Genomic DNA, 23,402 nt, shown 5'->3' with positions numbered 1-23,402 from the left:
GAAAAGCCACATGGTTTCTCCCTGACTCTATGGTTCAAGTCATTATTAATACCGCACATAGTCCAGCACATCTAGGAGAAAAAGCTATGTTAGACAGTATACAGAACCTTTGGTTCAACAAGCACTTACGAGTTGCAGCCAAGCAGAAAGTCCGTACTTGTATGATATGTTGCCAGTTCAATCCAGGTAAAAGTGTCCCGGTGGAACAAGGTGGATTCCAACCTCCTGACCACCCTTTTGAAGTCCTCCAGATGGATTATATTCAGATGGAGCGATGTCGAGGTTTCAAGTATGTCCTCGTAGTTGTATGCGCTTTGTCCAGGTGGACAGAAGCATATCCAGTTCCAGATTATACAGCCGCGACCACTGCCAGGCAGTTGGTTCGTGAATTCTTTCCCCGTTATGGACTCCCTAGGGTCGTGTATTCTGATAACGGCCAGCCATTCTCATCCGAGTTAATGAAACATGTTTCCCTTTTGTTAGGGTACCAGTGGAAGTTCCATTGTGTGCGCCATCCTGAAGCAGCCGGTCTCGTAGAGAGACATAATCAGACCCTGAAAATCCGTATTGCTAAGACATGTAAAGAGAAAGGTGTAGACTGGCTAGTTGCCCTGCCAGTTGCTTTATTTTTCATGAGGATGGTTGCACATTGCAGATCAGGTCTGTCCCCTTATGAGGTCGTATTCGGCCGCCCCCCAAACATGTGGGGTACACCTAGACCCCGCAGTATTACAGATGTTTCCAGTAATATGTTGACAGATTACCTAGCTTCCTTGATGTCTGCCCTACACTCTTGTCGTTCACAGGTTGCCGCTGCATTTCCAGACAATACTGAAGTGAAACCGCATGAGGTCATTCCAGGTGACCTAGTACTGGTCAGGAACTTTGATCGTTCAAGTCCACTGGAGCCCCGTTGGAAGGAGCCACGACTTGTCCTTCTGACCACCCGCACGGCTGTGAAGTTGGAGGGCCGCAAGGGGTGGGTCCATCTGTCCCATATAAAGAAGTTCCATGGAATTCGTGAAAAAACATTTTCAAAGGACATTTTTAAAGACTGCCTGAAACCAGACTCTGAACTTGATTCGGAACTGAAAGTTCCTCTGTTAGAGAAAACTCCGCAGCAGGAGTATAAAGCAAAGTTGAGGTCTAGTAAAATAAGTCAGCCAGTTTAATTGTCTAAGTCCCTCTCGGGTGAAACGGTTAGACAGGTCCCTGACATGTATGAGATAGACCCCCATAGTGAGAGAGTTAGTCAGAACTCTATACGATGTATCATCATTCTAAGTTTCCTATTGTTTCTAAGTTTAATGGTTACCTGCACAAGTTATGCATTACATTTATGTTTTCCAATTTCTCATGTAAATAAGTTTTCTAATGCTACAGTAGAGCACACATTTAGTGATCTGCCTCCTCACGAGCTATCCTATCGTCTTGCTATGCGAAATAATACCTTCATCAGAATGTTACACTATTCACACCAGACCAGCAATGCCACTAATTGTTGGGTGTGTGGTCGACTTCCCCCTTTCCAGACACCGAAGGGAGTTCTGCCACTCTTTCCTTATCCGTTTTCACATAATGGTTCGTGTGGAGCATGGTCCACGTTAACGTCATCCTCAAATGATATGTCCCTTCTGAATAGAACATGTTTTCCAGACAAGCAAGGTCTCCCCCATAGAACAGGGTTAGATCTAGAAAATGAAGTATACAATCTAGGTAATTATTCTTCGAATTTTATGGTCCTGAATGTTCAGTCCGATACTACTCCAGATTTACCTGCTATTTCAGTATTACCAGTCAAAGGCGAATTGTGTGTCCGAAAGAATGGTTCCGCACATGTAGGACATAGTGATTGTACTACTACTGTCGAGTATAGTGACAGTGGGAAATCTATTTTCAAAGCCTCACGTCATTCTTATTTTGTTTGTGGTCAGACCGCATATGTTCGTCTGCCCCTCGATTGGGATGGAACATGTTACATTGCCTTCCTGCTGCCACCAGTTTTTCTAGCCCCATCTGATTATCACAGAAACACACATCTAGTACACGTCAGACATAGAAGGGAGATCGAGTCCCCAATTGTCGATCAAACTGAAACTACTCTAGAACAGTATCAAGACTTTAATAAAGGTTTCTTCTTCTTTATAGGCCCTGTCCAGAATAGTAAGTTAATACGTAGATTAACCAGAACCCTTGAAGCAGTAGTGAATGAGACTACTTCCGCTCTAGGTAACTTGACCGAAGAGCAATCTGCTATGAGATTTGTCGTGCTCCAAAATCGTCTCGTTCTTGACGTCATACTGGCCGATGGAGGAGGAGCATGTAGAGTCATCGGATCTAGTTGTTGCATTTTCATTCCTAATAACGTGCCGTCTGTTTATTCAGCTATAACCAGACTTCATAAGATTGCCCATCAGTTACACCAGAATCCAGGCACCTGGACGTGGTCCGGTTGGCTCTGGAGTATCATATCTGCCTGGGGATGGAAAGTATTGTCATTCCTAGGTATTGCAGTAATGATCATATTCAGTTGCTGCCTCTGTATACAATGTGGCCCTGCGATTTGCGGCATGTGCGCTACCTCTTGTATTCCTAGTCCTAAGTCCCGTTCCAAGATAATTCGAGACGAGCAAATGATGCTATATGAAATGATAGATGGTATCATGAATATTGATGTTTCCTGATGGAAACGTAGGGCACAAGGAGGGAATGTGGAAAAGTAAATTTTGCCATGTTATATGTGCCTACGTGTTCCCCATCCTATGCCATATGTGCATGATTAATATGCATGTATCCCCCTCTGATCGATTAAAGACGCAATTACAGTTGTGTCCATCTCTAGTATGCCAGTTTCCAGTTCTCGTGAAAACAACGAGTATTGACCTACGTTGCCACGTTTTACAGTGTGCACGTTAATTCATTGAATTGTCCCCGTTTCTAGGCCTCAAAAGGGCCCGGACTCAGATTCAGCTCCTGTCTCCTGAACCCTCTCCGAGGAGTGATACAGCCCCCACCTGCATCCCTGACCCTTAGCTTACTTCTTGCCACGCAGTGCCCGGCCCGGCCTGGCTCTGCCTCCCAGTCTGCCAAGAGTATGTTATGTTTCTAGTTATCAGTTCAGCCCTCCTTCTCTGCATTCCTAAGCTACTGAATCGCATCAATAGTTTCCGTCATGGTCTAGCCTTTATGTCTCCATGTAAGAGAAATACTGTATTAATATTCATAGAATATTCCTCGCACACGCACTACATGTAGAATAATGCATGCACCAGTCTTAATGTCTGTTAGCCTTTACCCTGATAACTTTTGGATTCTATCAACATGTACTCTAAACACCAGATACTAGATATGCCTAGGTACATGTCGCTCTGACTCCCCAGACTTTAGTCTCCTCTTCTAGCACAGAAGTCATAGCCCCCAGTTCTCCCTGGTAACACGTCATTGCCCATTTGCGCGCACCACTAGGTTAGAGGTCCCAGCTGCTCAGGTAGCCTCCTCCATGTTTCCGCCCCGTTTATGACATATTCTGTTACGTTTACATCACATGTCTATGTATACGCCCTGTACACGCCTTCTTGTTACATCATTTTGCCCTTATCTTTCGCGACTGCTACGGAACCACGCCTACTGCTACGCCTACTGTATTGAATGTAATGTATCTTGTTTAACTATATATATTGTGCACGGTTATTAAAAGTTACCCCAAGCCAGCCTTATTCCTGCCCCCGGCAGCTGCCATCCTATTCCCGTACAGGCTGTCCTGTTCCTGTCCTTTATGCCTGATTAAAGCCTGTAAACTTCAGCTACCTCGAATCTTGACTCTTATTTATTGAGCTACCTGTTTATTGATTAATTCCGAAAAATAGATCCGGTAATATTTATTTATTTACCACACTTAGACTGCTCGTATCCATGCTACTAGGATAGCTGGTCTATAAGGTTGACTTACAACCAATCATCAATAAGGGTTGTTTGGACTGATATATAGTGATCACTAGAATAGTGAGCACTGCACATCAGGCCAACTTCTCACAGCCTCTCTCCACTGGAAGAAGTCCATCTAATATCACTAGCAATTCTTTGGCCTTGCTTACCACCGTTTTAAAGGCATCCGGGTGTTTTTCAACCCATCCACACCTGATAGTTTTTCTTTTATTGGAAAGCCCAACCTACCTCACTTGTAGGAGGCCTTTGGTACATGGGGCTTGAGCTAATGAACCCAACATCAACAGAATGAGATAATTATGATCGCTATCGCTCCTTTCAACTACTACCATATAATGTATAAGTGGCCATCTGGCCAAACCTTTACAAAAATAGTCGATACGGTAGAGTGGCAAGGTCGATTGTACGTATGTCTGCACTTACAATCAGACCTAGATCTACCATTAAGAGCAATAGGGTTACATTTTAGGTAAAGTACCAACAATTGTTCAGCCCTAGGGGTCCTTTTCACTATAGAAACATCTATGGAGGGATTTTCCATTTAATGTCCAGGACAGCTGTAAGATTTAATTTAGCGGGCACAGGTGCCACTTTCAAGATTCTGCCCCTTTAGGCACAGCAGGGTCAAAAAACTGTTACTTGCTTTTATGCTCACTTAACAAGAATTGCACATCACCACTGCCTTTTTTTAAGGTTTCTTTTGAGTGAAAAAGGGTTACGTTTTTCTAGATTATCTGCACCACTTCAAAGTGTCTGAGCTCACTTTTCTGCAGTTTTTATAAACAAAATAGTACTGGGTGTCCAGCACATGCACTAAAATATCTTACTATTTATAAACATTTATGAACATGAGAGAGAATCCTGAAGTTGAAGAAATTTTGCAATCTAAGTAGGCTTCCAGGTCTCAGATTACCATAGGCTCTTGAAAGATTGCCAGAAGAAGAATCATTGCAGATTGTTCCTATTCACTGGAGTTCCTGTACAAGGAAGGATGAGTATCTTAGGACCCCACAAATCTGAAATGTCAATGTCTACATCTCACTAGGACAGTGTTAGAGGAGAAGAACTTGAAGATGCCAGTCTGAACTAGCCTGGAGGTGGGTGGGGCAGCAGCTGTTCAGACAAGGATACTCATTCAATGGCATACAAGTAAAGGAAAGAAATCTGCTGGCGAACATGTTATTTTTCAGAATCATCGCATTAGAGGACTGCTGGCGATTCAGAGGAAGAAGAACTTAAGTGCTGGACTCTAAATAGAAAATCTCAACAAAGCTTCAATTCATAGATGGTTAGAAATGTTACGATCACAAAATGAAGATGACATGGAAATGGAACATTGTTTGTTTATGTATTTATTTTTGTATAGCGCATATGTCACCGTTCGGTCTCAGAGCGCTTGCTGAAACTAAAGAAGCAAGACAGGTGGCAGCTAACGGAATTAAAAGAGCCAGGTTTTAAGATTCTTGCGGAAGGTTTTGTGATTAGGGTCAGTTCTAATAGATAGTGGCAGAGAATTCCAAATGGTGGGGCCTATTTTGGAAAAACTTCTGTCCCCGTTTGACAGTCCTGACCTTTGGGACTTTCAAAAAATGTTTATTTGATGAACGTAGAGTCCTTTCAGGGCAGTAGCCCTGGAGCTTTCTCTGAAGGTACTTTGGTCCCTGTCCATTGATGGACTTATACACCAGGCAGCAGATCTTAAATTTGATGGGTTTTCTTATTGGAAGCCAGTGGAGAGTCTTGAGGCACGGAGCTGAAGGGGTGCGGGGAGGGAGGTCAGGAATTAACCTTGCAGCAGAGTTTTGCAAGGTCTGGAGTTTGGTTAGGAGATCCTCGTTCACTTCAGCCAAAAGTGCGTTTCCATAATCAAGGCGACTGATTATAAGGCCCTGAATAAGGGGTTTCCGAGAAGTGGGTGGGATCCACTTGAAGATTTTTCTCAGGCTTCTCATTAGCCCAATGCTGGTGTGAACCACTTTGTTCACGTGTTGAGACAGGGTAAGTTTGTCATCAATAATGACGCCCAGATTCCTTGCTAAGTTTTTTGGAGCTGGGCAGGGGCCTAGAGATGATGGCCACCATTCTTCTGTCCAGATTTTATTGGCCTTGCCGAATAGCAGAATTTCTGTTTTTGCGGCATTTAGCATTAGGTAGTTGGTCGTCATCCATTCTTGAATGGAGATCATGCACTGTTGGAATCTTGCTTTGGCATCTAGGTGGTTTGGTCCTAGGGTTATCAGGATCTGGGTATCGTCGGCGTAAGATACCGTCTCAAAGCCATGTGCTTTGATTACTTTAGCTAGAGGCGATAGATATATATTAAATAAAGTAGGGCTTAGGATCGAACCCTGCGGGACACCTTTGTCATTGTCCACGTAAGATGACGAGAATGGGCCTATTTTGACCTTATTTATTTATTTTATTTATGCATTTTAATATAGCACGGACTTTACCCGAAGGCGTCAGAGCGCTTCACAATAGGAACAGAAATGAAACATAATGAGAAACATTACACACTAACAGATTACAAAAGCATACGTTACGTTACATAAGGTAATAGTGACAATTGTGAGCAAACAAAATACATGAGGTAGTAAAAATTGTGAGCAACCAAAAATACATGAGGTAGTAAAAGGTGCACAAGAGGAAAAAGTGACAAGTGTGCTGTTACAAGAGAAAACAAAGTATCATTTGAGGTATAATACTGCAAAAGGTGCTAGACACTCATGCACAAAAAACAAGCGTTACGTAGGCAAAGGTGGCACTTGTGCAGGTATCAAAGGTAGAACATGTGAGAGGTAGCAAACCGTGTGTTACCAGGGCAAAGTGGTGTGTGCATGTTACAAAAGGGCACCAAACACAAGTACATGAAAAATACTACAAACAGGCAGACACTCCAACCACAAGAACACACTGGGAAGGCACTTCCATGGTCATGGAAGGTAGAAATTTTCAGTAGTGGGAAGTCTTCCTCCAAATAACATGAGGACGTGAATTACTTTTGGAGGTGTCTCTGGAGGAGGAGAACTTTGAGGTCCCTTTTGAAGGCCTGGGAGGAGGCGGTGGTCAGGAGCTGAGGCTGAAAAGAGTTCCAGATTCTCACTGCGTTGCCTGAAAAGGATTGGGCCATTGTTCTCTCCTTCTTGAAAGTGGGAGGTTCAAGCAGTAGATTTTCCGCATTGCAGGAAGGTCTAGAGCCTCCAGAGAGTTTCAGTTTATTCGCCAGGTAGCGAGGAGAGGAGGAGTGCAAGGCTTTGTGGGTGATACAAGCGGTCTTGTAGATAGCTCTATCCTCGAAGGGAAGCCAGCGGAGGGTAGATAACATCGGTGTGATGTGATCGCTTCTTTTGGCCCCATAAATGAAGCGAGCTGCTGAATGGAAAACAGACTTAAGTGGGGACAGGTGAGATTTAGGGAGGCCAGTAAGAAGAGAATTGCAGTAGTCTAGTCTGGAGAGGACCAGTGATTGCACCAGGGTTATAAGGTCCTGCTCCGGGAAGAAGCATCGGATTCCCCAAAGAAGGCGCAGTTGGTAACGAGCAGATTTTGCAATAGAATTGATGTGGGGAGTTAGATTGAGTTTTTTGTCTAGAATGACACCAAGGGATTTTGCGCTGTCGACAATGATGGGTTTATTGTTTAGTAGATTCATCTCATCCATCCATGATTGAACCGGGGGAGGGGAGAGTGAGGAGGAGAAGAGGAGGAATTCAGTTTTGGAGGGATTCAGAATCAATTGATGAGTTGACATCCAGTTTTGGATGGAGTCAAGAATGGAGCTTAGGATGGAGAGATCATGAGTGGAGGCAACCTTGAGGTAGAGTTGAGTGTCCTTAGACCTTAGACCGCCTCCCTGTCAGATAGCTCTGAATCCATCTGAGAGCTTGACCCTCGACACCAATCTCAGCTAACCGCTTTAGAAGGATGTTATGAGAGATGGTGTCGAAGGCCGCCGACAGGTCAAGTAAAATCAGGTTGGCTGATTGCTTGGCGTCCAGGGACAGCCGGATGTTATCCACAACCTCCAGGAGAGCGGTCTCGGTGCTGTGGCAAGCTCTAAAGCCCGATTGGGTGGTGTCCAGTAGCATGTTGTCCTCTAGATGTTTGGTTAATTGGGTGTTGATTAATGATTCCATTATTTTGCCTAAGAGTGGCAAAAGGGAGATCGGACGGTAATTTACTGGTTTCTCAGGGTCAGCATTGTTCTTTTTTAGGATGGGTCTTACTGTTGCTTCTTTCCAGGACATAGGAAAGATGGCTTGGGCTATTGATAAATTAAAGATTGCCGTTATTTCAGTCATCATGGCAGGGGCTACTTTTGTCAGGGTATGGGCAGATGCGGGATCACTAGGGGAACCAGATTTTATTTTCTTTAATTTATCTGTGACTTCTCCCACCGTTACTACGTGGAATTCAAGAAGGGGTTTTGGCAAGGATATAGCTTCCAAAGTAGGCAGATTAGGTGGACATGTGTAATTGTCCTTGATGTTAAAAGGTTCAATCTCAGTAGGAAAGGCCTTATGAATTATGTCAATTTTATCTTTAAAATAGGTGGAGAGCCTATCGACCCATTCTTGGGACTCGATGTAGGTGGTTGGCAGGAGGAAGGATTAGAAAATTCCTTTACTATAGAATAGAGTTCTTTATGCGAGTTCCCAGCTAGTTCTATTCTGGTGCCTAGGTAAGCTTTCTTTGCTGTAGCTATATGGCTCATATATTCTTTATGTGCCGCCTTGTAGAGCTGTTTATCCAGAGGCTCTTTCGTTTTCCTCCATTTCCGTTCAGTGCATCTCATGGCCTGTTTCATTAATTTAAGGGCTGGGGTAAACCAAGGGGATCTTGTATTTGGGCATTTTATTTGCTGTATAGGGGCAATGTGATCCAGTGCCATATTGATTGCTTTATCTAGATCCTAGACCACCTTATCTGGGTCAGAGTTAGGGGTTATGGGGGGAGGCGTAAAGACGTTAGCAAAGGAGTCTGGGTTAATTTTACTCCAGGGCCTGCTAATTTTTACCTTCTTAGATTGGATAGGTTTAGACACAGTGACTCGAATGTCAAATTTTATTATCATATGGATAGGATTGGGTAGAGTTCGATAATTTGAACTGCCTGAGAGTTGGTGCATAGGAAGTCTAAAGTGTGGCCGGCCTTGTGGGTCGGACCTGTTTCTAATAGTGTTAGGTCCATTGCCTTGATGTTGTCCATTAATTCAGAGGTATGAGGGTCTTGCTGCCGTTCTATGTGATAGTTAAAATCACCTATTAAGAGGAAGTTTTTACATGCTAAGACGTGAGGAGCCAGAATTTCCACTAGATGGGTCGCAAAATGGGTTTTATTTTCTGGTGGTCTGTAGATGAGCACTCCTTTCCAGGATTCACTGTCGTTTAGGCCTAGGGAAAAGGTAAGAAATTCACCCCATTCAGTGATCTGTGCGTCAATGGGCAGAAGTTTTATGAATGATTTGTAAATTATTGCCGTACCTCCTCCTCTTTTTGCCATCCTATCTAATCTTAAGATACTGTATCCCATAGGTATAGCAGTGGCTAAATCTGGGCAAGACGTTTCTTGGAGCCAGGTCTCTGTGATGAAAAAGAGATCTGGTGATTCTTCATCTAGTAGTGCCCATATTTCAAGGCCATGCTTAGGGAGAGAACGCACATTTCCATATAAACACTTAAGGTGGCTGGGAGAGGGCAGCGGAACGTATGGAGAGAAGACTTCTCTGTTAATAGAGTTAATGGGGGTGTTCAGGGAAAGTAGCTGTGAGCGGGAATTTCTGGTAATGGCTATTTAAGGTTTTTATCGCATGGAGGGGGCCTGGCAATAGTCTGGCAGCGGTCTGGCGCGGACGGGCGCAGACGGGCTTGTCTTTGGTGAGTCTTCGGCGTGCTGAGGGCGTGCCCGCTGTGCTCGTCCGCTCCGCTCCCGGCCCACCGGGCTCTTTAACTACTGAGGGTCCGTCTAATTAGTACAGGGTGCACGGAGGAAGTCACAGTCACTTCCGGTGTGCTCTACTAATAATCTTCCCTCCACAACAAGCTGACAGAGTCAGTGGTGGACCGGGGAAGCGAGGAAATCAATTTCGGACAAAATGCGGCGAAGGAACCATTTAAAAGTGAGCTCCAATATCGAAAATGTAAACATGTATTTAAAAATAGCAGATTAAAGCGCAGCACGCCTCTCTTACTCGTTTCTCAGCTAGAGAGTGCGATCGTGGCTGCAGTCTTTTGTAGTGCCTGGCCCCTAATTGGTACAGGGTGCACGGAGGAAGTCACAGTCACTTCCGGTGTGCTCTACTAATAATCTTCCCTCCACAACAAGCTGACAGAGTCAGTGGTGGACCGGGGAAGCGAGGAAATCAATTTGGGACAAAATGCGGCGAAGGAACAATTTAAAAGTGAGCAACAATATTGAAAATGTAAACAATTTAAAAAAAACAATTAACACTACTACATAGCGAGAATCAGCTTTGCTCCTTTAACGTCTTGTTCCTAAATGAAGGGGTGCAATAGGAAGTAATATTGCCATGCCATTTTTAAATATTTTTGATCGTAAAGGAGGATGAACGTGCAAAATTAGAGTATGAAACCCAGATTTAAGCACGACAAATTACAGCATTTGGAATAAAATCTTTTGCTCATGTGTTTGTGGAGCCTTGATGCAAAACATCAGATTCAAAATCACTCGCTTGGATTTAGGAAGGGAATATTTGAACTAGTCAGAGCCTTCACAACACTTACAGCTCAGGCTGGGTTCTTGAAAAGCACTTCTTAGGTGCATTTACTTACTGTTCCTTGTAAAGAGGCAGGTACGTTACCCAAGTCATAAACAGTTTGCAAATGAAATCTGTACATAACCTGTAGAACACTGGTTTTCACTCCAGTTTACTGACTCAGTATTCCATCCTTCTAAGGTCTCTAAATTAAGCGCAATTTATTTGGAAATAGTTACAGTAGGTTAGTAGAACTCAGAGAAGCTATCAGTCTGTGGTTGTGATTACAGTAGGTATGCCCTTCGTTATTATTATCTCCGGGAAACCTTTGGTACTTGTGAAAAAGAATGCTTTCTGAGAACACACACTCTTTCATGGGTGCTTAGTGAGACTCGGGGGGGGGGGGGGGGAAACAATGGTGTGTCAAGTAAATGACAAATGATTAAGTAATCAAACACAAAGAAAGTACTTGCCATCATGTAATAATAAAATGGTTTGGTTATTACCTGCTCCGGAGTTCTAGTGTACAACCTCTCTAGTTGCTCCTTCCTCCGCCTCTCGTGCCCAGCGTCAAATACTGGCAACTTCACATCAGAGCCTGGCGTGGCACGTATGTTCCCCAGCTTAGCACATATCCCATAGTACCGCTCTTTTAAGTCTTCTGTTGACCTTTTCTGATGGAGACAAAAAAAGTAAAACATTGTTAGGGTTTGAAACAAAGCATAAAAGTACAATATTGAAAATCTGTTTTTCACACTCTGAAGATCAAGATTGCTGGTGTATATTGTAAAGAACCACAGATTCCTCGCTATCAGAATATCATCAGGCGTCAGGCCTGGATTCTGTAGAATTTTCAACCTAGACCCTGTGTGTCAGTAGGTGGAATCATGCCCACTTTGTGTCAGCCCTACTCTTCCCCAGGTATGTTTGAAACCACATTGAAGCGTCCCCCAACAGCAGGGATGTCAGTTCCTTTCTTTAACCAGTCTGCATCCTCTAGCGCAGAGCTCAAAGAACCAAATATGTATGCTAGTGTGCAGAGCTCTAGTTTGGGAACATTTTAGATGGTAAAGAATCTAGTCCATAGAACGGGGAGATAGGAGTGCGATGAGGAATCTGCAATAAGATAGGGTATCCACCAGAAAGAGTACCTCACCTTTATAATGGATACAAAAAGCTATAACTTCCCCAGTGGTGGGTCTCTGGAATTACTCCGAGCAATATGTCCTGAATGGCCAAAATGCCCTTCCTGTTGGATCTGGATGTCAAGGTAGTAGTGCTTCGTGGGAATGTGTGTACCGACACTAAAGTTGCATTCTGGTAGAGGTCAAGGACAGCAACTCTGCATGCCAGCACAGTGGTAGCAGCCTCTGCCCCGTTGGAAAAAACCCGCAATCTCTGGGAGCTGTTTTCTGGCCAATGCGAACCAGATCTTAATTCAGATGACAATCAACTGTGGCAGAGTACTTTTTCTGCACTCCCTTGCCATTCTTTGCCCCAGCGAACCTCACAAACAGCTAATCGTCCACCCAATGGTCTTCGGTGTGGTCAATGTAAAAGCTAGCTCAGCAGTTTTCTAGGGTGCAAGTGATGGAGTCTCATGTTCGAGGGGTGAGGTGGAACAAGGAACATCCGAGGTGTGATGGAATGTATAAATGAAAGGGCGTAAAAACGTTCAATATAAATGCCGCTCTGGTCCTCTGCAGCAATTTGTATGGGAAGAAGGTAGTACGGGAGGGGCTGGACTGAGAAGAGCGTGAAACTCACTCATACAGCACGCTGAGGTTATCAAGATAAGAGAGTCTTCAGGGTCAGGACACGTGGCAGTCAGCTGTGCAGTTGCTCAAAAGGGGTTCAAAAAAGAAAGGTAAGGTTCAAATTAAGGTCCTACTGTGGCATCACAAAGCTTTTAGGGTGAAACGTGTATTAAATCTTTTAGAAATTGCATCACAACAGGTGATTTGAATAAGGAAGTGTAGGAAGGTAGATCCCTGACTATGGTTGCCCCCAACTTTTTCCCTGGTGTTTTGCTGGTTTTCTGACTTAGTTGACCTGAGGCCCTGCTATTCAGGACCCCAGGCCCACTGCTCTCTCTGTAAAATGGATTCCATGTACCCTAGGTACATACCTAATAGGATACTGAGTCACCTTATCAGCCCCTGTACAGTGTAACTTAGGTACCCAGGGCATAGGTGCACCCAGGGCCTACCAGGGGCTGAAGCATGTATTGTGCCACCCCTGGCTGGCCATCCACGACTGACACAACTGGCTGCTTGACAGCTGGGGCAAGGTGGTGTAATCACCCTTTGCTTTAGATATAGTATTCCTATATCTAACCCTAAAATGGACACATATATTCCTATCAGTCACTCCTATGGCAGGCCTTAACAATTCTGAAGGCAGAGTGCTTGGAATAATGTGAAATGGTGCTCTGGCATGAGCTGAGCCCGTTTGCAGCTTGCGGAACCAAGTCCTAATAGCTGTTCCATGATAACGCTATACCATATACTCTTAAGTGCATTATGTACCTCGCGGTCAAATGCTAACTTTGGTATAACATTATCAAAACATGTCGTGTAAGGTGTCATACGCTTTGGAATACTACCCCCTCGCCAATTCTGGCGACGGGGGTAGCATTCCACCCCTCTAGAGGGAGAAGACATGTTGGTAACCTGTAACCCCGGTTAAAGACGAACATAGCCTCGGCTCCACAAGATGGATGCTGCCACCGAGACACAAGTCTGCCCTCCTGCTGCTGGGAGTCCTTCCAGCGCGGGAGGCAAGGACAAAGGGTTTCCTGCCAGGGGCGGTGCCAGCACCGTCCCAGACAGGATTTTGTGTATCCCAGGTAGGCAGGGCTATAGAGGAAGGTGACTGCAAGTGGCACCCCGGTGCTCACTGTGCATAGGCCGGCTAGAACCAGTTCTGGGGGCACACCAGCCCCTGAGCTGGGGAAAGCCCGGCCTGGGAGAGGGGTGTAACCACCCCCCTTCCTAGTCCCACCCATAGGGCAGGACTTAGTCGCGTGCCAGCCCCCTTTTGCAGGATAAAGGCAGGAGCAGGCCCCCTTCCAAACTAGATCATCTTTGAATCCTGAAACTACTTTCCACGAAAGGAACTCAAGACTTCTTCCTAAGATTTCTCCCTTGTGACTAAGGAGTAGTCACCCTGCAGCAGCAGGCACCATCCAAGCATCGCGGTCTGCTGTAAGTCTCTCCTCCGGATCAAGACTGCCCAGCTCGACGAGAACCGGCTTCCCTGGCACCTCTGACCTCTACCTACATCTTCAGCTCAGCTGAGACCCGTGGGTGTGACGAGACCTCGAGGGACCGGCCATCTTCAAGACTGCACGACGCTTGCCCAGCACGACCACCGAGTGACCCTCGACCGAGTGCTTTGGGGTAAGAGAAGCCCCAGCCCTGAGCAGCTCCAGCACCGAAGTCCAGCCCCCTTGCATCCACGAGATCTGCGTGGGGCCCTTCTGCTTTTTGCTGCTCACCGCGTTGTCCAGGTCACTTGGCCGTTGGCTAGTGGCCCTCTGACGACGAATTTCGACGACAACCACCGCTGGTCTGGTTGCTCCAGACTGGCCCTTGCTCCCCTCCAACAGAGGAGCACCCCGGACCCTCCTGGTCCACTCCAGACGCCATTTTGAGTCCACCGCGTGGGCTTGCGTTTGCCAAGACTTGTTGCCCCAATCCTGGGTCCAGCGACGTCGACAGCAGATATCTTCGTGGGACAGCTCGCACCTCCATCCGGGTCGCCGACAACGCCTCCTGGTCCGAGAGACTGCAGAGCCCAGCAGCGCCCACTCACCTGGTCGAGGTGACTTCGTCCGGTGCCATCCTGGTGCCCACCTAATCACTGGCTAGTGATTCAGAACTTGGTCCCCTCTGCTTACAGGTCTTCCTCTTCCCTGATCCAGGCTTGGATCACCACGAACTTCTTCACTGGTCGCCTGCCAGCAACTTCTTTCTTCAGGCTCCTGAGTCGTCAACGAGGATTCCCGACGCCACTTGAACCCTATGCAGCCGCAGCCCCTGGGCTAGGTAAACCGAGTACTCCGGTGCTCCAGCGTAGACCAACTCTCTAAGTGTCTAGATCCACTTTCGTTTTTGACCTACCTAGTCAGGTTCGCCCGAAAACACTAACTTTTGCCTTTATTAGGATCCATAGACTTTGTCCCGCCTTACGCGTGAGAGTTCCCACTCTGCACACGACGTCCCTGGGCCCCCTGCTTCTAATCTAAGGGTTTAGCATTGTAGGCCTAGCGTTTCTAAAGTCTATGAGAGTAGTACTTACCTGCTAGTAATTTCGCATTCCACTTTTGTAGTATATGGTTTTTCGTGCCCCTCGGGCATTTGTGTAAATTGTGCTACTTCAAGTATTTTCTTAAGAGTTTTGTTGTGTGCTTAGCTCCCTGTCTCATAAAGAGCCAGGGTAGTCTTGTTATAAATAAATATACGTTTATTTTCATAACAACTTGTGTGGTGTCCTTTCACTTGGTGTTCAAGGGGTATATGTGATGGTAAAACAGCTGGCTTAACACGCCCTCTAGAGTTTAGCCTAAAGACTGCACGTGTCCATGCTACTAGGATAGCTGGTCTATCAGGTTGACTTACAACCAAACATCAATAAGGGTTGTTTGGACTGATACATAGTGATCACTAGAACAGTGAGCACTGCATATCAGGCCAACTTCTCACAGGAAGGTTGGTCCAGTAAACACAAAAAGGCTGAAAGGGCTGACATACCCTTTAATAGTGCCCACTGCAAGTCCTTGCTGGCTAAAGATAACCCAGATAACAAGACATCAGACAGTTAGACCTGCAACTGGTCTGTATTACAAACGCCACACCAAGCCACAAACTTGTCACAGTGTCAACAGACGATGTAGAAGGACGCTTTGCCACAAGGGTGACATTTACTACTTAAAAAGGAAGATCGAATGCAGTCAAGTGTCACCACTCTATGTCCACACATGGGAGGTTTAGATTGCACAGACCCGGGTGCAAGACTCTGCCCTGCAGCTGCGAGAGAAGATCGTCCTGAAGGGGCAGCCTGGTTGGAGGACAGATGGTAATGCCCAGAAACTAACATCCTGCCCATTCCTGTTTAATGACAGTGTTAATCGTTACTATCTAGGCCAGATGCGCTGGGTGTGTGGCTGTACCCTGATGCGGTGAAGTGTGTGTGTGTCTCCGTAATTATTTTAAAATTGAAATCTCTGTTTTTTCCGTCATTTTTAAAAATTGAAATTGCATTTTAGAATTGCACTGTTGACCCAGAGATCCCGGCACTTTGAAGCTTAAATCTTAAAACTTAACTTAGACCTTGAACTCGCAAAGGTCAGTTACCTTCCAGATCTCAGCCCCTCCGCCGCAAGCCTCCCACTCCGACCCCGGTCCACCACAGCCCAGGGCTGCTTGAGTGGAGGGCGGAACAGGGAGAGAGCGAGACACGCCCCCTGATCCAGCTGCCCTACATTAGGCCCATAGCTTTGCGCCGCGCCTCAAATTACATGAGCGCTGTGTGTGTAGCTGTACCCTGATGCGGGAAGTGTGTGTGTCTCCGTAATTATTTTAACATTGAAATCTTTGTTGTTTCCGTCATTTTTTTAAATTGAAATCGCATTTTAGAATTGCACTGTTGACCCAGAGATTGACCCAGAGATCCCGGCACTTTGAAGCTTAAATCTTAAACTTAGACCTTGAACTCGCAAAGGTCAGTTACCTTCCAGATCTCAGCCCCTCCGCCGCAAGCCTCCCGCTCCGACCCCGGTACACCACAGCCCAGGGCTGCTTGAGTGGAGGGCAGAACGGGGAGAGAGCGAGACACGCCCCCTGATCCAGCTGCCCTACATTAGGCCCATAGCTTCGCGCCGCGCCTCAGATTACATGAGCGCTGTGTGTGTCTCCGTAATTATTTTGAAATCTCTGTTGTTTCCGTCATTGTTAAAAATTGAAATCGCATTTTAGAATTGCACAGTTGACCCAGAGATCCCGGCACTTTGACCTTTGCGCGCTCAAGGTCTAAGTTAAGTTTTAAGATTTAAGCTTCAGTTACCTTCCAGATCTCAGCCCCTCCGCCGCCAGCCTCCCGCTCCGACCCCGGTCCACCACCGCCCAGGGCTGCTTGAGTGGAGGGCGGAACGGGGAGAGAGCGAGACACGCCCCCTGACTCCTAAGAGTATATATGCAGCCCATGCGGAGACCGCGCCGCCGGCACGCCAAAGGCAAGCCCGTCTGCGCCCGTCCGCGGCCGAACGGCCTAGGGGCCACAACCCCTATGTCCCGGACACCAGAAAGGTGGAGCTACAGCGCTAAGGAGCTTAAGGCATTTAGGGACAAACCCTCCATCTCATGTGACCATTTCTGGCACCCAGACGCCTCCTATTCTACCTGTCCCACGTGTGGCTTCCAAGCAAAGCCTACTTCCACCAGTAACATCAATATGGACAGGTATAAGATGCTTCTTTTAAACCGCAGATCCCTCGTGAAGCACGCCCTAGATATCCACCTCCTCATTCAGGAGCTCGACCTTGATGTCGTCTACCTGACTGAAACGTGGCTCACTGATGAGTCTGAACCAGATCTGGTCCAGGCCTTACCACAGGGGTCACAAAATAACATCCCCTTTGGACCAATTCTAAGCAGACAAAGAAACTTGCATCTATACCACACACTAGTCAATTCGTACTTTCATTCTAGGCAGCAAACAAGATGATGTAGAAATAGTCAGAAATTATAAAAAGTATACAATTTATTATACCATTAAAAATTCACAATAAAAAGGGATAAACAATATATCCTAATATAATACATGCAGATAATAGTCACAAAACAACACATGGGTTAAAAAATAAAACTGGATACTTTGGTCCGACTTATGTAAATCATACTCCAATTTTGTAAGAATATCTTTGAATTGGAGACGTTGTATAGTCCAATGCTTTAATGTATCCCAATACACAAGGGCATCCAAGTTGTCCATGTAAATCGCAAGACAGGGAATGGAGGGGGACTTGCCATCATTCATAGAGACTCCTACCAGTGTCGGACCTCCCACCCCCCCATCCTGAGCTGTGAAAGCTTACGATTCGTGTTCGATCTATCCCCCACTAATACATTCTCTGGAATCCTAGTATATCGCCCACCAGGAACGGCAACGACTTTTATAGACACTCTTCCCCCATCAGTCGCTGACCTAGCAGCTATGCCCGCTAATTTCACCCTGCTGGGGGATCTCAATATCCATATGGATGATGTTTCCAGCCCTTCCGCCCTCCACCAAATCTCTAGCTTAGCGGCGCTACAACTCATCCAGAGAGTGGACAGTCCCACCCACATTAAGGGCCACCTTCTTGACCCGATATTTAGTAACTGTCCGGGCCTAGAAGTTCGTAGGCCCATACCCATCCCGTGGTCTGACCACTATTTTATTCTTTTCACCTGGACCATCCCCAACCCTCAACCCCTGCACCAAACTATTTAACCCCTACGGAGAAACTGGTCCAAGCTCCCTGTATATGAATGGCAATCCACTCTGGACAAACCCAGACATCCCTCCAATCCTGACCCCCATCTTAGCAAATGAGAACTTCAACAGGTGGATCATTAGTTCCCTAGACTCGATTCTCCCTCTGAGGAGGATGGAGGCTAAGCGGACCACAAAAACTGCCCCCTGGTACTCTGCCGAACTGCGGGAACTCAAGAGCAAATGTAGAAGTCTAGAAAGGAGGTGGAGACTGGACTTCTCTCCTGCCAGCAAAGTCATTTATAGAGACTCGATCAGGTCCTACAAAATGGAGATCAAGGCCGCTCAAGCCATCTTTTTTGCGGAGAAATTTCTCTTGCCGCCTCTAAACCCAAAGAAATATATAGGATTGCAAAGACTCTTAAAGCGGTGAGAACTGCCCCCTAATCCTCAGAATGCACAATCCCGCTGTAACGACCTAGCTAACTATTTCTCTGAAAAAATCCAATTGATATATTCTTCTTTCCCAACCCACCCTGCTTCTACGCAGGGAGAGACCTCTTTCATTCCCGAGGCCCATTCCACCCACTCCTTGCAGGTCTTTCCTCAGATCAATATGGCTACACTCAACCTTATTGCCCCTCAGGTAAAATCAGGCTCCCCCAAGGACCCGGCACCGCCGCGAACCTTGGAGATGGTAAACGATAACATCCTTCCAACATTACTGAACTTACTCAATACCTCCATAACTGCAGGCTCAGTCCCACCTCCCTGGAAAGAGGCGATGGTCAAGGCTCTCCTGAAAAAACCTAGCTTCGACCAAACTGATCCTAAAAATTGCCGTCCAATTTCCCTCCTCCCCTGGGCAAGCAAAGTGCTGGAAAAACATGTCAACTCTGCTCTAATGGAGTACATTGAAGCTAACCACCTGCTCGATGACTCACAAACAGGTTTTCAGCCCAAACATGGGACCGAAACCGCCCTGTTGGCAGTGACGGAGGAGGCACGGATGATCATGGACAGGGGGGGCTCAGCAGCCATAATCCTCCTGGACCTAAGTGCCGCCTTCGACACTGTCAACCACAGCACACTATTGTCGCGATTGACGAACATCGGAGTGTCGGGTAAGGCCAGATCCTGGTTAGAATCTTTCCTCTCCGACCGCTCCTTATAGTGTTCAAGGACGACTTCACTTCACCGAGCAAACCTCTTGTCTGCGGTGTCCCCCAGGGCTCCTCATTAAGCCCGACACAGTTTAATGTTTATATGGAGCCACTAGCGAGGGTCGTCCGGACGTTTGGAGTACGAATCATCACTTACGCGGACGACACCCAGCTGGTGGTGTCCCTCAACCAGTTGGAATCCAACCCCGGCAATCTGATAACATGCCTGGAGGAGGTCTCCAACTGGATGACAATGTCACATCTTAAACTAACCAGCGACAAAACCGAGCTAATGCTTCTGGGCAACCCCTCCCCCCTGGCTCTCAAGCTTCTTTGGCCTTCCTCATTAGGCCCCCCCCCCCAGCTGCCCAAAGATGAAATCAAGAGCCTGGGCATATGGCTCGTTAAAGATCTCAATTCCCAAGCCTCAAAACTCTCAGCAACGTGCTTTGGCCTACTCAGAGTCATACGGAAGATTCTTCCCGTGTTACCGCCTGAGGCCAGGAAGATCATGATCCAGGGACTTATCCTGTCCAGACTGGACTTCGGAAACGCCCTGTATTTGGGTGCCCCCCCCCAGTCTACCCTGAATACACTGCAGATTGTGCAGAACTGTGTGGCCCACACATTGCTCCAAATTACCCGCCGAACATCAGCTAGAGATGGATTAAGGAGCCTACATTGGCTACCAATCCGACGAAGAATCGAATTCAAATCTCTATGCACCATCCACTGAGTAATATGGGAAACTGGCCCGCCCATCAATCGCTCCCTGGCGACCCCATATTCTTCCGCTAGGCAGCTCAGATCATCAACCTCATTTTTACTGACGGTCCCTAAGATCAAGAAGGCTAGATGCGGAGGTCGTGCCTTCTCGTATAATGCATCCAGGCTCTGGAACTCCCTCCCCCTTTACCTGCGTGCAGAACCCAACCTACTGGCCTTCCGTAAACTACTAAAGACCCTTCTTTTTTCACAACCCAACTAGGTTTCTGGTCCACCTCTTTCGCTCACAGTGTCTGTCAGCGCTAGGACGCCTCAGGGTAACTATCGCGCTCTATAAATCGTCTTTCCATTCCATTCCAGGTAAGATAAGGTAACTGTTTGTGGGGGAAACTGAAAAAAACGGTTGCCAGGCAGGAATAGGTTTGAAAGAGAAAGGTAAAAGGGAACTACACTAACAGCTGCTCTTTGACTTGAGGACGCTACATCCTGTTTGAATTACATGCCGGGCTGAGCCCGGATGTCTTCAATTTACAATAACAGTCTCCTTCCACATGCTTTGATGAGAAACCAATCCACCCAAATCTCTTCACTTATTAAATGCCATTGTACTCGGAGATAGAAAAGTCAGTATGTTGAGTCAGCCAATGGTACACTTTTTTTAAACTGTAAAAACTACTCCTCCCCAGATGGAGGAAGAAGCGGGACTCCAGTCATTACCACCACATAGGGACAACAATCAAGAGGCTTGTTCACACAAGCAAGAGTACGCAGGGCGCGTTGGTACGAGGTTGTCACTTGGGGCTCTGGCTAGTTCCAGGGCTATTAATTCCTCCGGGCCTTCGTTGACTATTGCCTAATTATCCAGCTCTCAAGGTTTTCATATTATCTACCCCCAATGAAGATGTGGCTTAATTACTGGTAGTAGGAAATGCACCATTAGATGACAAAGGCCTGGAGACAGCATTACAACAAGAGGCATCAGAGCCGACACAATTACTATTTGAAAGGGAGCTAAGCAGAGTGCTGGTTAGGTGCTGAATGTGCAAACAATATGTTAAGTTTGCCTGAAAGATCTAAAATAACATCCTCTAAAGAGCGTATTCTATCACTTAGTGGGACGTTTGATGAGGCCACAATAGGTTTAACTTTTTCCAAGGTGAACTCCCAATCAAAGTTCCCAGCTTGAATCTTGTATGACCCTCTGTGGTTAATGGTCTTCAGTATATTTATAGTCCAACACCTACTGATGATCCTGTGGGCCATTGGTTCTACTTATACAAAGATTGTCTATCGGAAATTTGCGGCCATTAAGAACAAACTTTCTTGTCCAAACAGGAGTAAGTTTGATGATCAATTTGACATCTATTATGTCCCAGGAGACATGGGCTATATCCCCACATGGTCAGGCTGGTTTTGCTTGTTTTGACCAGTCTGCTACGTCAGAGAAAAGCAGAACCGCAGAGGGTCTTATAGTCTGGGTAAAAAAAAAAAAACTTGATATGCTTAAAGTCATCGATATTCAATCAATCAACCATTTGTAGAGCCCGCTACATACCTGTGAGGGTCTCAAGGTGCTGGGGAGAGGGGGGCCTCTACTGATCGAACAGCCAGGTCTTGAGAAGTCTCCTGAAGGTCAGCAGGTCTTGGGTCTGTCTTAGGCTCAGTGAGAGGGTATTCCAGGTCTTGGCGGCGAGGTGGGAGAAGGATCTCCCGCCAGTGGTTGTTCTTCGGATGCGTGGGACGGTGGCGAGTGAGAGGTCGGCGGAGCGGAGCTGGTGGTTAGGGATGTAGAAGGAAAGTCGTCTGTTGAGGTAGGCTGGGCCAGTCTCGTGGAGATCCCCAGATGTTCTGTGTGTTATTCTGCAGTACCTTTCTGATGAAGTTTATTGCATATATCAGGTCTTTTGCAAGACCCGGGATAGCAAGGCTAACTTAGGTATCATTGATTCGATTGATGCCCATTTGTTGTCTCCCCTTCTGGTTATTTTAAAATTGTGGCAGGTGCTTTTAATTGCAATTTTAAGCCGCTTAGTATTGATTTTGACACCGTAAGCTGTGAGGAAGATGAAGCATGGACAGTGCCGACACCTTCCCTCCCGCACATTAAGAAGTGGACAGCTGCTGCTCTACAGTTAAATGCATTGACATTGAGCAATGGCTTACGAGCTTGTAATGGAAGCGCGCAAGGCAAGGTGGGGAGGCACACTTAATTGCCAGGGCAGCACTAGCCTTCTACACTATATCCTGTTGGATATTAAATTATGGCCTTTTATGATCGCATGGAGGTGATCTCCCAGCAGGACAGCAATAACAAAGCTTTGGATCTTTCCCTGAAAACACTGAGTTATATTAAATCTAGTCCCAACATCGAACCATTTGATAGAAGGCTCATACCTTAAAGGAACTGGAGAAGGCTTAAATGGAGCATAGTGGTTGACTCTCCCAATATACGGAGGCAGATTTATGAGGTGGTCGTTTCTGGGCAGGAAGCTGTACAAGCGATGGGTGCAACACTTTGCGATTGTGCCTCCCTAGCGAGTCTTAATGCCATTCACAACTCAATGTTTGCTTCTCTTATGTACATGTTCCTGGTCGAATCTAGGTTCCTCCCCAAAAGGACAAAAGAGGTATCCTGGTATACGAAATCATGCGTATCTGCAAGACGTGCCCAACCTAAAGCAATTAAAGATGGGAATAGGATGTTAATTCAGAAAGCCAGGTCCCTATATAAAGCCTCGATATCAAAGGCCAAGAGAGATCAAAAATTGGTCATGTAAGTTGATGTGCTGTACCTCTTTGCAGAACTAGTCTTTCTTCCATAGAACAACACTGACTTTTCTGACTACTATAGAGCAAAGACTACCAAATCTACAACTTGCAGCAACCACTGGTTCTGGAACCTAACGGACGAACTTTGGGCTACAAATGCCTAGCCCACCCCGGCTCAGGGAACACTGCTAGGTAACTACCCTCGGTCTCTCACCGTATGGTCTTCGGTAAGGACGATTACACAGACTACTCTTTTACCACATTTTAAGAAATTGTTTTAAATGTAACGATTGTACTGGTTTTAATTAACTATACTTTTTTTTTTTTAAGAACTTTATTCGTGATTGTACTTGTTCAGCATGTTATATAATCGGCAGTAGCATGACATACATCACGGTTTTTCTTTTTTCATCCCCAATCTACCAACAAACTCAGAGCTTTAATCGTTTGTTTCCCAAGGTTATCGTCATTTCCAACAGTTATGAATTCCGTGCCCTCCTCATGGTGCCCCCCTCCTCCCCTTACCCTCCCCAACTAACCCTCCCCCTACCCCTATAACTTTGGTGCTTAAACATTCTGTCCCTGCGTTCCACGCTCCCCATTGCTGT

At 46.2% G+C, this 23,402-nt stretch overlaps 1 protein-coding gene across 5 annotated transcripts in view; it reads right to left on the bottom strand.

Annotated features, from left to right (window-relative positions):
• The window catches only part of DMAP1 (DNA methyltransferase 1 associated protein 1), a 588,998-nt gene that overhangs the window by 411,306 nt on the left and 154,290 nt on the right, over nt 1-23,402 (bottom strand). For all 5 annotated transcript variants that reach the window (XM_078663550.1, XM_078663471.1, XM_078663703.1 and 2 more), the window contains exon 7: nt 11,167-11,334. In XM_078663550.1, coding sequence (XP_078519676.1) covers nt 11,167-11,334 — 168 coding nt within the window. The remainder of the gene's footprint in view (nt 1-11,166; nt 11,335-23,402) is intronic.

The sequence above is a fragment of the Lissotriton helveticus genome, chromosome 1_1 (assembly GCF_964261635.1).
Source record: "Lissotriton helveticus chromosome 1_1, aLisHel1.1, whole genome shotgun sequence".
Lineage (NCBI taxonomy): Eukaryota > Metazoa > Chordata > Amphibia > Caudata > Salamandridae > Lissotriton > Lissotriton helveticus.
The sequence above is the reverse complement of the archived record's forward strand: the minus strand, read 5'-3'. Positions and strand labels throughout refer to the sequence as shown.